Here is a 15,522-nt window from a genome sequence, read left to right as displayed (position 1 = left end):
ACATTATGTTAAAATCACGTCCAATCCAATATATATTTTATAGTACTATTATGTCACAGATGTATATGTAATGAAAATTGTTGAAATTATAGAAACTAGCTTTAGTGAGTACGATATGTATATATTATGTTTGATTATATTGCTAAAAAGAATTGTAAATGATGCCACACAGGGAATAACTAAATCAAATCAAATCAAATCAAATCAAATCAAATCAAATCAAAATTCAAATAGTTCATTTTTTCTTCTTATGTTCAATACTTCAGTCTCATGTGTGCAGCTTCATTTATATTCATTTCTTTATCACTGCATGTTTGATACCTTCAAGCCTGAACTAAAGACTTATCATTTCCATCAACTTTGTAAATAGTGCGTGTCATTATGTGCCAGCCCAGCATCTTGGAATGTTCTTTACAAATTCCTTTACAGACAAACAGCTTTACTTTTCAGTGGATCACTATTTTCCACAATAGATTTATTTTCCGCATGCCCACGAAGTCTATGGGTATTGTTCCTCCTAATTGTTGTTGTTATAGATTATAACTTATCTTGTATACTACACGAGTCTTCTGCAAATGTTTGAACAATATCATTTCATGACATGTATACTTTGTAGTATGTTTTAATTTTCGTTGATTGGAAATAAACTACGATTGAATTGAATTGAATTGAAAATGGCGCTAAATGGATGCTGTTCTTCATCATCCTACAGACATTCAAACTGAGGAAGATTAACAAACTCGAAAGCTTCTACCAACCTGGCATCCTTCGACATCTCTTTTCATCATTACTATTAAAGAGATAGCATATAATATTGTATGATATACATAATACTCAGTACAGAGAATGTGTTTACTAGTATATATTCATATATGTATAGAATGTGTGCATATATATATATATATATATATATGTCTGTTTACTTATTCATTTATTGCGTATGTGTTTGTGGGTACGCCAAGGCAAATCAATGTGTATTTTCACGTCCAATCTGTAGGTAATTATGTATGGGGAGAGAAAATGAAAAGCGTTATCATTGCAGGTGAGTGTCCGACATCTCCAGAAAACAAATTTAATTTTTTCCTTGTGTGTGTGTGTCTGTGTGTGGGTGTGTATACGTATAAAATCTGTGTTGATGTGTATGGTCCAGTATTAACATCAATTATGGTGTATTATTGGTTCGACGTGCTACCTTGATAATGACATACACGTATGAGCCCTTAAAGTAAAAGAAAAAAAATGCCATCAACTGCAATCAAACACACAAACTCTTACAGGCAGACATACATAAACACACACACACACACACACACAAACACACACACACACACACACACACACACACACGCACATGAACAAGGACATCAAGTCAGACAGGCAGAATAGCACGCACACTCACATCCACTCACAACACAACACACATATTGCAAATGTAAAATTCTGCTACACATGGCCCGCACGTTTTTGTTTTGTTTTGTTCTTTTTTTTTTGGAACTAGCTTGACACAGGCCGCATATAAAGGTAGCTTTTTTTTTTTCTTCAAGCATTCTACCGTCCAGGTGTTTTTCATAAAGCGGTTGCTATATCATGGGCATGTACAAATCATTATCATTTACACACACGTATCAATGGGCGAGGCAGAAGAATGTATTTCAGAAACACATGTATAAACAGGAGATAAATGACAACCATCAGAGAAAATCTTCGTCTGCTCAATCGATTTTTTTTTCTTTCAGTAATTACAAAATATTTTCAAAACATTGTTTTCGAAGGATTAAGTTGTCTTTATTCAATAGATTTAACACAATCAAGTAAACAGAGACACATTCGATTTTTACAAATTAAAACGTAAGAACAATTGCGACCTCGAAAACCTTTGATATCTTTGATCCGATCCAAATATTATTCGCAGCAATTACATGTTTTTGTATGAATAGAATTGAGATATTGAAAACATCTAGTTTGATAGAGTTTTTGTGGTCTTATCATTAATCGTAATTGCATAAAAAAGTCCAAGGAAACAAACATCAAAATAATACTCAGAGCAAGAAAAGATTCCAAATGATGAATGGATATACAAAGAAAAGACTAGCTATAGAGGAGATCTAGAAGAAAAAAACATGCTGTGATTTTTACAAATAAAAACATATGCTTACTTCTACACTGGGGTCTTTGACGCCTGTCATAAAAATACGGCTTATCTATCAGTATTTGCGGAAAAAAGAGCCCTACAGATCTTCTGCCTAATTGCCGGATTATCAATAAATAGCATAGAAACGTCTTCAATATTCTGCGTTGATCTTTACAAAGGAGGGGCGTGATTATGCTCACGGCAATACCGCTGCTCTCAAAGATTTCTGCCGGAGCATTCATATATTCAAAAATGGATCTTGCTGAAATGTAATGAAGTCATTTTGAGAGCATTGGGGAAAAATACATGCTAGCTATATCTTAAAATGTTGGAATACCAAATCTTGAGGGACTAACAACATGGCTTTTACAAAGATGCATTTATTTGTTGGCCTGTATACACAAAATTAATTCGTTGGATATAAACTAATGAGTTCCAAGCGGGTTAGATGAAAATATATTATGGCCTGTTTATACAAGTAAAAGAGAAATATCAACTACTATGAAAGTAACTATTGTTTATTATCTCAACTCGTATTGTCAACACTGAGCAAATGACAGATAAAGATAATGATTGCTTAAGAAGGACGGTATATCAAATGCAGCGGACGGTGGATGAAAGGAAAAATAGAATAAAGAAAGAAGAAAAATATAACTTATTAAACAACAGTGAAGAAAATGCAATCATATTATGTCCCCAACCTATGGAGAGTCACCATTCCAACTCAAGTCTAATTTGTCATTTGTTTTTAGGAATAACTAGAGATATACATTATGTAGAAAGCAAACGAATAACCTACATGGTTCCGCAAATCGCTTCATTTTGGGCCGTCTTTGAAACTCATGACCATGCTAGTACAAGATACACAACAGAACTCATTAACGTCTTGAAGCCGTATCCAGATGTATGCATGGGGCGTTAACAGGTCACCCAAGGGGGTGAGTGGCTATTGCTTTTTCGAAAATTCCTTGGGTATCTTTTTTTTTTCTGACAGGAAACAACTAAGATGGAATAGTTAGGCCATCGGTTCGAGAAATATCATTGGTGTTGATCAAAACCTTTGTGCCAGATGTTTTTAATGTGGAAGTGCAATAGCAACAGCAAGAACGTTTACTCCATGAGCTTTTAGGAACCTTATAATGGGCCCTTGACCCCGCCCTTGCTTACAGGGTGTACGCTTTTATACCCTATTTTTGATTTTTTTTGTTTTCTGCTTTTCTACTTTTCTTCTTTTCTTAGTGAAAACAATAGCTCGTACTTATGCTGAAATTGCGCGGCAAAAGGCAAACAGTGGGGTTATGGTGTGTGATTGTGAACCCCCAAATAAAAGATCTGTTCCGTGCATGCTAACTACACTTGTCTCACACTTTTAAACATCCGACCTCTTTCGTTCTGATATAAGTTTGACATAATATCATAAATACCAAGATATATGATTGTTTACACAGCGCTGCGATTCATATTACAAATTCTTCCAATAAAAATAGGCAATAGGAATCAGACCATGACACAATAGCGACACCAATCTTTGGTGATTTCTTGATATACGCACGTGGAAATATTTCATTTGCTGTGGTAAGGTTTTCACTTCAAGGTTCAAAATGTATTGAAAAATATAACTCCAGCTGTGGCCAGATAAAGACTGTGTTTGTATCCGAATAACAAAAACAAAGAGTGTTTTCTACGTAACGTTTTTTGTCGATTGAAATATGACCTAGTTTAAAAGACAATTTCAGAGCGCTCTTTAACTGAGAACCTTACCATTATCATGGAAGAAGCTACCTCCCTCCTTGTCCTGCTTCTGTTTCTGTAGTATGATTGATTGTGACACCAAAGGTAGCATATTCGCTTGAGTATGACACACTTTATTCACAGAAATATCATGAAGACATGTTAGTATATTGTTTTCTTTACAAAAAGAAAACCACGACCAAAGTAATACGTGTTTGAGCCCACCCTAAACCGTTTAAAAGGAAACAAGAAACGAACACACTAGAAAGCTAACAAGGAAATAAGGCAGACAGCACACTGAGGTTGGAAATAGAGAAATCTAATAATCTAAGATTTTGAAAATCTCGTTTTCAATATTCATAAACTACGAAGATCCATAATTATGCAAAATATCGACGACCATTCTATAATCAGCTAGACTGGTATGAAATAACATTTTCTCCTTGAGCAATGGGTTTCAGACAGGGATGAGTGCTGTTTAAAAAAAAAACTTTTTGTACGTGTGTGTGTGCGTAAATGTAGGTGTGTTCCCTCTCTGTCCGTCTGTTTTTTTTTTTCTTAATTGGAGGGACGTGTTGAAAGGCGCATGAATATTCTGTTGCTGCTGTTGTTGTTGTTATCGTAATTGAAATTTTTATTATCATGACTATTTTGGCTTGTCATTTCCCATGCTGCTGTCGCTGTGTTGCTGCTGATACTGCTAATGGCATTGGGTACGGGGTTCCCAGTTCTCAGGCGGTTAGCGAGTGCTCTCTCCGCCTAGCAGCTGGTCTAAGAGGGCCCTGTACAGGCGACCGCTTTCAAGCTCCTGTCTCAACGCTGCGTAGTCATGGTGTGTGAAAGATCGTTTTTGCGCCGGGCTAAAAAGACAGAAATCAACAAGACCAAGCACATTAAGATTATTAAGGATATATATATTATAATAATTACATTCTTGTGAACTCCCTGAGAAGGAACTAAAATAAGTTATTCCCAATCCGAGCGGACAAGACAGTGTGAACCGAGCCGGAGACCATCTGCCACGAGGTCACTTTTGGTTCGAGGTCACTCTATGTTCAAATGTATATTTTCTTGCTAGAATACAATCAAAGCTTTTAGAATCATGGACATTAAGTGAAAAAAAGCTGTATTACAATGGTGTCTTAAGAAGATCAAATATACTTCAATAAGTGTTTGATCACGTACGATGATCGCTTTCCCGCCCTGGCCATCATGTCATTCATAGCCTGGAGTAGGAGACTACGTCGAAGACTGTCTTCCCTTTCCTGATGTCTGAGGGCGGCAAAATCGTTGTCTGCTATTCTCTTGGCGCTGGTCATAAATAAGAAAGAAGAAACAACAAGAAAGCGTGGAATAAGCGAAATCGGGGTTCTACTTCGAGCATGATTATGAGCAGAAAAATGTCTTTTGTAGTAACTGGGCAAATTGGTTTTTTAATAAGCCAGTTCGGGGTTCCACTTTGAGCATGAGCAGAAAAAGGTCATCTGTACCAGCAGACCATGTTGGTTTCTAAATTCACTAAGATAAGCATATGTGATGTAATGATTATTCAAGTGATCCTTAGTGGTGCTTGCCAGCATATCCCCCTGGCATTACAAGTGGTATTTGACAATATCAATAGGAAAAGATTGTCAATACATTCAATGCAAAATAATGAAATGGATGCTTTCCAACATGCTAATTAATGGATCATTCTGGTCACCTAGCCTACGCAAGTTCATCCTTTGTTTGAACATGACTGATGATTTCCATAATTGTTACTTCGGGCAAGCTCAATATGCCTTCTGTCGCTTGAAAACTAGTGGAGTGCCTAATCAACTGAGAAAGAAGAAAGGTCATTTGTACCCATGTGCCCATGAGCTAACCCCGAACTGGCTTATTCATTGAGATAAGCATCTGTGATGAAATGATAATTTAAAGGGATAGTTTATCATTGTGGACATGAGGATAAGGCTTTTGATTTTTTGCGAGATATACCAAGAAACCACTTCTGAAACAATGCCGCGCATACCATTCTAAGAGGAAATCAAAGTTTGTTTGATTAAAATCGGTTTAGGAATGACTGAGACATCCAAAAACCAGGTAAAACAAAGCTATCGTAATAAAATTTGGGTCCCACCTTTTATTTGGATCACTCCGTTTCGGATATCTCAGCCATTTCAAAACCAATTCTTATCAAATAAACGTTGAATTCCTTTTGGAATTAAATGCTCTTTCACTTTTAATATGAGGTTTCTCATTATCTCACCCCAAAATGTTAGAAACTTATTAGTTAAGTAGTTAGTGCCGGCCAGTACATAGAAATAACGTCAAAAGCGGCATTTGGCATTGATAATAGAAACACACAAAAAAAGTTAATACATTTAGTGCCAAATAATGAAATGTATGCTTCCACAAGTGTTAATTGACGGAACATACTGGTCATTTGGTCTATATGCAAATCCATCGTTTGTTTGAACCTGACGGATAAATTCTATAAATTGTTACGTAGGGCAAGCTTACGAATTGTGTCGCTTTGAAAACGAGTGAAATGCCCAACGAATTGAGAGAGAGAAAAAACAAATCATTAAACCCGTGTGCACATGAACCAACTCTGAACTGACTGTTCACTAGCTGTAAGTAATAACTGACCAGAGATTCAACATGAAATTTGCCAACTACATTGTATATTGCAATATCCATTTTCGTTTTAAAGGACAATGACAATGATGGCGAAATAGAAAGTAATAACTGTGATAATTTCGATATTTCTATCGATCTTAACAGGATGATTTTCATCATCATTATGATATATGACAATGTGATTCATAAATAAAAACAAAATGTTTGGAACCTACTGATTATACCTTAATAACTGTTGTCTTTATTATTTGCACTTCCTCATTATTTTGTTTTTGGGTTTTTCTTTTTTTCTTTTGCTTTTTATCAAAACCAACGTGATTCCCCTCAAAGACCATGTAGTCACTATTTTATAACGCACAAACACGATTACCAACCATAACGAACAAAGCGATTTCGTGGAATTGTAGTGACATTTCAGTGATAAGAGATTGAAAAGAAAAGCCGGCCCCTTTTAAAACTAGGAGAACGAGAATAAACCTTCAATACGCATTTATGCCAACCCCTTGTGCATGCCAAGTGTACTAAGAATTCTATCGCTGAGGAGCATCGTTCAAACTGAATGAGTGATTACTGAATTAAGAAAAAAAAAAAAAAACCCGCACACATTTCAAATCACAACCGTCCATCTAGCGTAATGACATTATTAAGTTACAGACTCCGGGTATAGAGTTCGCCAATTTGTTCAAGTCTGACCGTGAACACTGACCTTCATTAACAGTAACAAGACACGCGGTGGAGGCGCGACTGAGCGCAAACCTTGTCATGATTAATCACAGATCAGAGGGTTGCTTAAAAAAAAACAGCCGATTTCGCAAATAAATTGCTAAATTGTGGTCCGTAAAAGCTAAACGTGGACGATATGTGTGACATTAACGACTGTTAATGAGTTCAATTAGTAATACAGGTGTCTGCGTGTAAGTTGAGTAATCAGTGTTATTGCGCCCGATTAATGGTGTAAGGAGAATAACGGATGGTTGGCGTGTAACGTCTTATTGACCGCCCAAAGGTTTGCGCTCAAAGTAAAACGATACCTTTTTCGACCCGAACAAGCACGGCTTCCCCCTCGTTTCTGTTCATTTATTATACACCAACATCCAATTATTTAGTGGTCGTAATGAGTAACGTGGTTTGTCAGAGCATTATTCCTAGAAAATCGCGTCTGTTCTTACATTAAATTGGTTATGAGTCATTACGGGTGAAACTGATAATAGATCAAGGTTTCGCGTGAGAAAATAACCCAAGTGATGAATAATAATGGACTGAGCGAAGGAGGGAGACAGGGGTAGTAACGTCACAGTTACGCATAACAGGGGTGACAATTAAGCTAACTATGACTACGAACCTATTATCAAACTATCTCTTACGTAAATTTAAGTAAACATGTTATCGGTCATTTACTGTTATGAAGACATGTCTTAAGTACTCGGCCCATCTCAGTAAATCAAAAGAAAGAAAATCAAATGTGCATTTTACATGGATGACGATAGGGCTCCTGTCTCAATATTTGCTAACAAAACTAAAAAAAGTGATCTTCGTAGAAAACGGTGTCGTTTATAGCAACATGAGCAATGGAACAATTTGACTGAATACTTCTACTAAACCAAACGTGAAAAGGACTTACACGCTATCAGTCCGGGTGTCTTTATCTGTGTTCACCCAGATTGTATGCTATACTTTCGGCTATAAAACACCATGTTAACATCCGAACAAATCTTTGAAAACACAATTCTGTGACTTGAATTTGTATCTTTTTCTCCTCATGAAATTTCCCATTAATTTTTAGTAGGGCCTAGTTGATAAGAAAAGTACACAACATAAATAGATGCTGTTGCAATGATAAATATTAGCAAGTTCAGAATATTAGCTCTTACGCTTATGTGCAAAAGATTGGCAATTCTTTTTCCTCTGAAGTTGAGTATAGATACATTTATTTATTTAATGCATTCCGTCCAATCTTTCTCCAGCACTGCATGAGCACTATAATTTCACTATTGCCAAGCCAACGATAACATCAACAGCCATGAAAGCAAAATCACCCAAGGACTAGAGGAGTTAAAGGGATAGTACATAGTTTTGGTTGAGATGGGGATTCTGGTTTTAACTTTGTGTGAGATGATTAGAAACCACTTCATGAAATATTAAAGAACATACAACTCTGAGAGGAATTACAAGCTTATTTGACTGAAAATCGGGTTTAAAATGGCTAAGATATCCAACAAGTTGATAACATCAATAGCCATGAAAGCAACATCACCCAAGGACGAGAGGAGTTGAAGGGATAGTATAGTTTTGATTGAGATGAGGATTCTGGTTTTAACTTTGTGTGAGATGATTAGAAACCACTATTTCGTGAAATATTAAAGAGCATACAACTCTCAGAGGAATTACAAATTTATTTGACTGAAAATCGGGTTTGAAATGGCTGAGATATCCAACACAAAACAAAACAAAACAAAACAGAGTGGTGCTAATAAAAGGTGCCGGGACCCATCCTTTATTAGGATCTCTTTATTTTGTGGATATTTCTGCCATTTCAAAACCGATTTTCATCAAATAAACTTTGAATAGTATGCCTTTTAATAGTTTATATCATTAGGTTCTAATTATCTCGCAAAGAGTTTATACCTGAATCTCCATCTCAGCCAAAAGTATACCATCCTTTTAAGCGCTCAGCAGTGAACCCTTTCGATAAAGTTGAGAAAAAAGTCGGTGCCTAGATGCATCCATTATTCATGGCTCCTACTCAAGCTTATTCATGAGATTGGGTTGAGTACCAAAAGAAATCCACATCAATATCTGCTGCGCTCGCAAGTTAGGACAAACCCTTTTCTAACTCTTTTGATAAAAGAAAAAAAAATAGGGGAGGGGGTGGAAACTTTATGAGCAGGAGCTTCTCTATGGAATATTTACCTACACAAATATCCTTATACAGAAATAAACGTCTACAAATTCTTTGTATATTGTTTGTTTTATTTTTCGCTGGACAGAAGGGCCAGAGCGTAATTTTCTCTACTAACGTACTCCCACTTTGGAAGGTATAGAGTAGCGTTTATATGCTTGAATACAACTATTCAAAATTCAAACTATTCTACGAGAGACATTGTAATATCAAACGTGATTGTGAACGTGATTGTAACCACGTGCATGATGAACAAAACTCATGAGAGTGTTTGCAAGAGTTGCTTTGTAACGTGACATGACTCCACGGCAATGATATCAACCTCTAAGTTTCCATTAATGAGAAATGTCGCCCTATTCATATTTCATATTTCATATCAGTCGTAGTTCATTTTCTGTGCTTGAAAAATTCCTTTGTCTTCTAGTAACGTACAAAGGTAAGCGGAAACAAAAAGACAAAAAAAAATATGCATTAAAGAGAGGGGGTGGGAGAGGGAGAGGGAGAGAGAGAGAGAGAGAGAGAGAGAGAGAGAAAGAGAGGAAGGAAGAGGTGCACTCACATCAGTTTGATCTTGCGTGAATATGATGAAGCTTACACAGCTAAATGTCGGCAAATTAGACGTTTTAGTGAAGGTCAAATTCCGGACGGGGACGCGAATCCAAGCCTTGTCTATAATTCACCATAACTTGAATTTTCCTACAAAAATAGATCATAGCAGTTGAAACGTGGAGGCATGCTGTCCGTCTGCAGACCATCACTGAATTTAGAGTGCATTATATACATGTTGATATTATTTAAAGCTTTTCTTTCTTTTTTGAAGCGCCATGATCACCAAAAAGTGGGCCTGTATGCGTCATACAAATGGCCACTATTGTTATTATTATCATTATTATTATTATTATTATTATTATTATCATCATTATTATTAGTAGTAGTAGTATTAGTAGTAGTAGTAGTAGTATCATCATCATAATCATCATCTTTATTATTACTATGATTGTACGGTTATGACACAATTCTTTTTTGAGATTTCAAAGACATTTCTCTACGAGTATAATTGAATCATTAAAAATTCGATTCATTGATTGAAACAGTCGCATTCATGGTAATGCCGTATCATCAAAGCTACTGCTCAATTTTTCGGAGAGAATCATTTATTTTAATGCTCTATTTCAATGAACATTTATATTTATCAGTTTTCCTTTCAAATTTCACTTCAAAAGTAATTATACAAACTCGCGCAGATATTCCGATATTTTTATCAATCTCTGCGACGCTACATGGGTAAAAAAAAAAGATAAAGATGGTGGGAGATAATCGAGTCCAAGCCAGTGGTTATGCAGATTTTTCGATTCAACTTAAACATTCCAGCTTCTTTCTGTCGTTTTCGATTTTGCAAAGTTTTCTTTCCACTTCAGTCTTCATTAATGGTAATAGTCTTTCTTCATTAAAGGTAATAGTCTTAAAAAGTATCTCTTTGATTAAAGAAACTGTTTGCAACTAAGTTACTTGACTAAAAAAAAAAAAAAAAAAAAAAAAAACCAACGGCTGAGCGATTAATGATGCCTTGAGTGAAATGTCACTCTAAATGAAGATACATCAACGTGAAACCGGGGCTGGCTGAGCGTAGATGATAAACGGATACTCATATCGTCGTATCAAAGAGAAAATTCAAGAAAATGGAACGATTTCCGAACCGTAACTGCATTAAAGGGAACGACAAATGACTCTCGACAGTCGGAATTAGGTGCCGTATAAAAGTGTCATCGAATGGGGGATGTTGGGCGTCATTCGCCGGACTGAGATTGGAATTGAATCATTGATGACAGGGAATTGATGAAAAAGAATCAACCCTCGCGTGAGACGTGCACGGCCGTTGAACCGAGAGATTCAAACTGTTTTGCGAATATTTGAATAGCGGCGCACATTGCTCCTCTTCTGTTTTCTATAATATGCTTCACGTTTGCGTGGGAGGCAATCGACTGCGCCCTCCTAACTGATGATATTCAGCCATCGTCTAATTTTGAATTAGTCATATCGATGTTTGAATACGTGGCATCTTTCGTGGGCACAACACGCGAAAAAGCCGGGATAAAAAGATAAGCTACTACACTTGGCAATGTTACAACCTTTTTTAATTTTAAAGATAGGGTACATTTTGTTTTTTATTAAATGGAGGTGGGGGTACTTAGGGAAGATAAAGTCTTAAAGATTGGATTGATATGAAAATATTATACTCTCTTTTTCGTTATAGCTACTTCCAAACTTTGTATTCGATGCCTACATAGGAAAGAGAAAGAATATCCAAAAATGAAAGGAATAAACAAAGAATCTGTATAGGCGTATATATATATATATATATATATATATGGCCTATATCGTGCGGAAACAACGCCAAAGGTCTAACTATATGGAAGACAATTACGATCACCATATCTCTGCAAGAAATGTTACCTTTTGACTGTTGTTTTGCAGAGCTATTATGCACAAAGGGCAATGTTGTCTTACACTTACTGTATAATAATTATGAGAGGAGATGAAATAAAAACTAATTCTCATTTCTCTTTTACCATTGATTTCGAACAACCCAGGAATTGTTAATTATTCCCTATACCTTCCTGCCATGCAGCAATACAACAGTCGCAAGCTTTAATATCTCTATTTATATTTCTGTGATCAGAACCATATGCTTGTCACAAAGCTCAAAAGAATACACTTCTTTTCAGCGTAGTGAATTCTGCCGGCCGTATAATGGTAAATTATGTATGGATAACTGCCTCCTGGTGTCACTTTCATTTAGGACACAAAGTATTCAATGTAGGATTAGAGTGTTAAGATTCAATTGTTGAGGATAAGACTTCATTTTCTAAAGCTTTAGACATCAGATCAGAGGTTTGAACATCCGAGCACAAGAACGCACGTCAGTATTGGATTCGTGATACGCAATTGAATTGTAGGAGAGGTATAGAAGAAACTTGTTTTCCCCATGTATTCTTACTCTTCCATATATTGGTAAAATAAAGTACAGTAGATAAGGTTTCTCAAACTTTTGCATTGACGTCAACATAAGTCTCATCTGAAGAATGCATTCCTTGCACACGGTGTCATAGACACATGCTAATATTGAAAAACGGGCAAGAAGAACACGCTAAACAAGGAATAAAAAAGGTTGTTTAATCCACGGGGGATAACAATATCCTACCTGATTTTCAAACTGCGTTTCGATGAATCGTCGTACTTAATTGCATTTGCATTTTCTGCAAACAAGATTTTGAGAAAAGCTCTTGTCTTCAACAATTCCAGCCCACATTTGCCACCTTACTTTCATATCTCGAGTTTTCCTTATTACCAAGCAGCCAGCGGGCTTTCCTTGGAATAATTGTGAAGCGAATATTACTTTTTTTTTGTCATGGAACAATTACAAACTGTGTCTGTGTGCGTTCGTTTGAAGGATTCTTTAACCCTATATGATCTAAGATTCTCGTAAAATTTATTCAGTTTCATAAGGCTACGAGTTAGCGCTTGAAATACAATGTTATTATAATTTCCTTATCAGTTTAGATATCAATATCAATGTCATTTTAGTCATTTTGTCAAGAGCAAAGGGCCATGATAACAACATTTTTTTTCAAGCAAATATTATGTCTGTTTAATTTTTTTGAGACGGCCCTTGCAACATGGAGCATGTCACTGAGGAGAAAAAGAATGAACATTTCTAAGTAGGTCTTAAAGGGGATGGCTAGTAACTGATCAGTGGGAATGCTGGGGGATGATTGTTCCAATCCTTGTGGGATTCATTTAAGAGTAAGATATATATCTACTGTTGTGTGGAAATTATTTGCTTCAGAATGGACTCATATTCAAGAAATGTGCAGGTTAATGTTTCCACGTTAGCATGCCTGCACAGTGACAGGGCCTTAAATTGCACATTCCTCGAATATGAGACCATTCTGAAGTAAATAATTTTCACACAACAATAGATATATAGTGTACTCTTAAATGAATCCCACAAGGATTGGAACAATCATCCCCCAGCATTCCGTCTGATTCCCAATGATCAGTTACTACCCATCCCCTTTAATTGAAATAGTTTAAGTTTACAAACTTGATTTGATTGATTTTGTTGTTGTTGAAAACTTCATTTCTGTTTTGATGTGGGTGGGATCAAATTTTGGCAAAATTTCTGTTATCGTTGATTTTACGTTTGTACATTGTGTTCCTGAAAGAAAACGTTGCATAGATATATTAGAATTGAAATTGAAATTGAAATTGAAATTCAGTTTTCTTATCTTACAAGCCTTGTTAACAGAGTTGGGTTATATGACTTACTTGCTGCCTAAAAAGTGTGGATAACGACAGGATTTAGACTCTTCCACTTCGTAAAAAATGGAATAGGGAGTATCAGATTTCCTTCAATCCCCCTAAAAAATTAAAGCTTTGTGTATTATCTTTTTTTTTTATCTGTACGTCAGGTTTTCTGCAATTAATTTTTTTTTCAACTTGTAGTCTGAATCTATTGTGCTCTGTTTCAAATGTTATATTCTATGCGCGGACTTGAAGTTCCTTTTATAACTGTGTTGAAATAAAATCACAATGAAATGAAATGAAATGAAATGAAGCTGTCTGGCTTGCGTACAGCGCGTTTCTGAATGGTAGCTTTGTTGCCAATATTTGATATTTACCTCCTTATACGTAACCATTATTTATTAGCGCTCGTGAAATATTGTTTGGTCTTATTTAACAGCGCCTCTTAATCTCATTCATTCGCTCATCATCATGGGGCAGCAGTTGTTCTTGTTGGGAAACAACATTCAAACATGAAACAAAGCATTACAGGACGACTAATCATAAAGAGTAAAAGGGTAGTATCATTAAACTTTGTCAGACTAAAGAGCACAGCTGAGTTTGCATAGCGGACTCTATTTTGGTTTCACTTGGGCTTGCTTATAAAACGTTGTGTAGGCCTGCCAAGAAACAGGGTTTTGAAACATGGTGTTTGAAACACTGTTCTGAAACACCGTTTGATAGAGGTGCGCGTACGAGTTTATCCCGAGCATTTTCAAGCTCGAGCAGACTGTGCTATAAGAGAGCTTTCGATCTGCGGCGCGAACGCTATAGGACAACGACAGTTAGGTGAAAAAAAAGGAAAGAAAAGAAAAAGTGGTGTTCTACACATGCGCGATACACCTGTTTCCATTGGCCAACCCTGGATGCTGCGTCGTCTTGGCGTTCTCGTCGCAGATCCAGAGCTCACTACTGTGCATGTTAGTACGCTCAGCTTGTCCCGTGGTAATTATATTGGTCAAACAGGGCGTGCGTGCAACCACAATCCCTATTTGAAGTCACGGTTGCATTAAAAGACTTTCAAAACCTTAATTTTTCAGTGAAACACTGTTTTGAATCGCACCTTCACAAAACAATGAAAACCGTGATTCTAATCTCGACTACCATAGATAGCAAAATTTAACCCACAAAACATGGTTTTAAATCCTAGTTTCTACCCAAAAATATCTTGCTATATACACACATCCCTCGGTCTCTGATGACCTTTGAAACGTAAAAAGTATAAACTAATCGGCTGCTAATGGTTGACCTTTGAACTCACATGCCGTCCGCTCTGAATCCGTTTCCCATTCCTGCTTCGTCTCCGTCGTCCCACGTGGCTGGCTCAAAACCTTCCGAGGGCGCCCTTCTCTCTCGATTTTGTCTGTTCACAATCAATTCAACAGCAAACAAGAAATAGCAAACAAATGAAAAGTTCTGTCTTTCATTTACTTTGCAATCACATGAGGACATTACTTTCAAGTGACAGATGTCACTGCTTATACTATGAGAAAAAAAAAAGAGAGAAACAGCGAAAATCAAAGAAACCCAAGCAAAGCCAACTGTACATGTTGCGAATAACTGGTATTTGTTTTCTCCATTATGATTACATTCATTTTAGTTCAGCCTCCTTCAATACATGCCTTGCAATCCTAAAATACAAAAAAAGCCTCTCGAATTCTTTAGGAGATATTCAACTAAATTGTAAATCGACAGAAACGGTGTGTGGCCGATACTGTCAATCAGTTGGTGGACGTATTTTGATTTACCAAAAAATTCTTATGTAATTGCTAGAGACAATATTCTTGTGTGTTAG

General features: G+C 36.3%; 1 protein-coding gene across 1 annotated transcript in view; it reads right to left on the bottom strand.

Annotated features, from left to right (window-relative positions):
• Positions 1–2,226: 2,226 nt before the first annotated feature.
• LOC139737749 (uncharacterized) overlaps positions 2,227–15,522 on the bottom strand; it is a 52,689-nt gene continuing 39,393 nt past the window's right edge. Inside the window, exons 3-5 of the mRNA XM_071648425.1 lie at positions 14,989–15,090; positions 5,048–5,173; positions 2,227–4,722 (exon numbers count right to left, since the gene is read on the bottom strand). Coding sequence (XP_071504526.1) covers positions 4,602–4,722; positions 5,048–5,173; positions 14,989–15,090 — 349 coding nt within the window. The 3' untranslated portion in view covers positions 2,227–4,601. The remainder of the gene's footprint in view (positions 4,723–5,047; positions 5,174–14,988; positions 15,091–15,522) is intronic.

Source organism: Diadema antillarum, unplaced genomic scaffold (genome assembly GCF_040938485.1).
Source record: "Diadema antillarum isolate AM-2024a unplaced genomic scaffold, OU_Dant_1.0 seq00000702_RagTag, whole genome shotgun sequence".
In the NCBI taxonomy this organism is placed as follows: domain Eukaryota; kingdom Metazoa; phylum Echinodermata; class Echinoidea; order Diadematoida; family Diadematidae; genus Diadema; species Diadema antillarum.
Note: the sequence above shows the minus strand (reverse complement) of the source record. Positions and strands in the feature narration are given on the sequence as shown.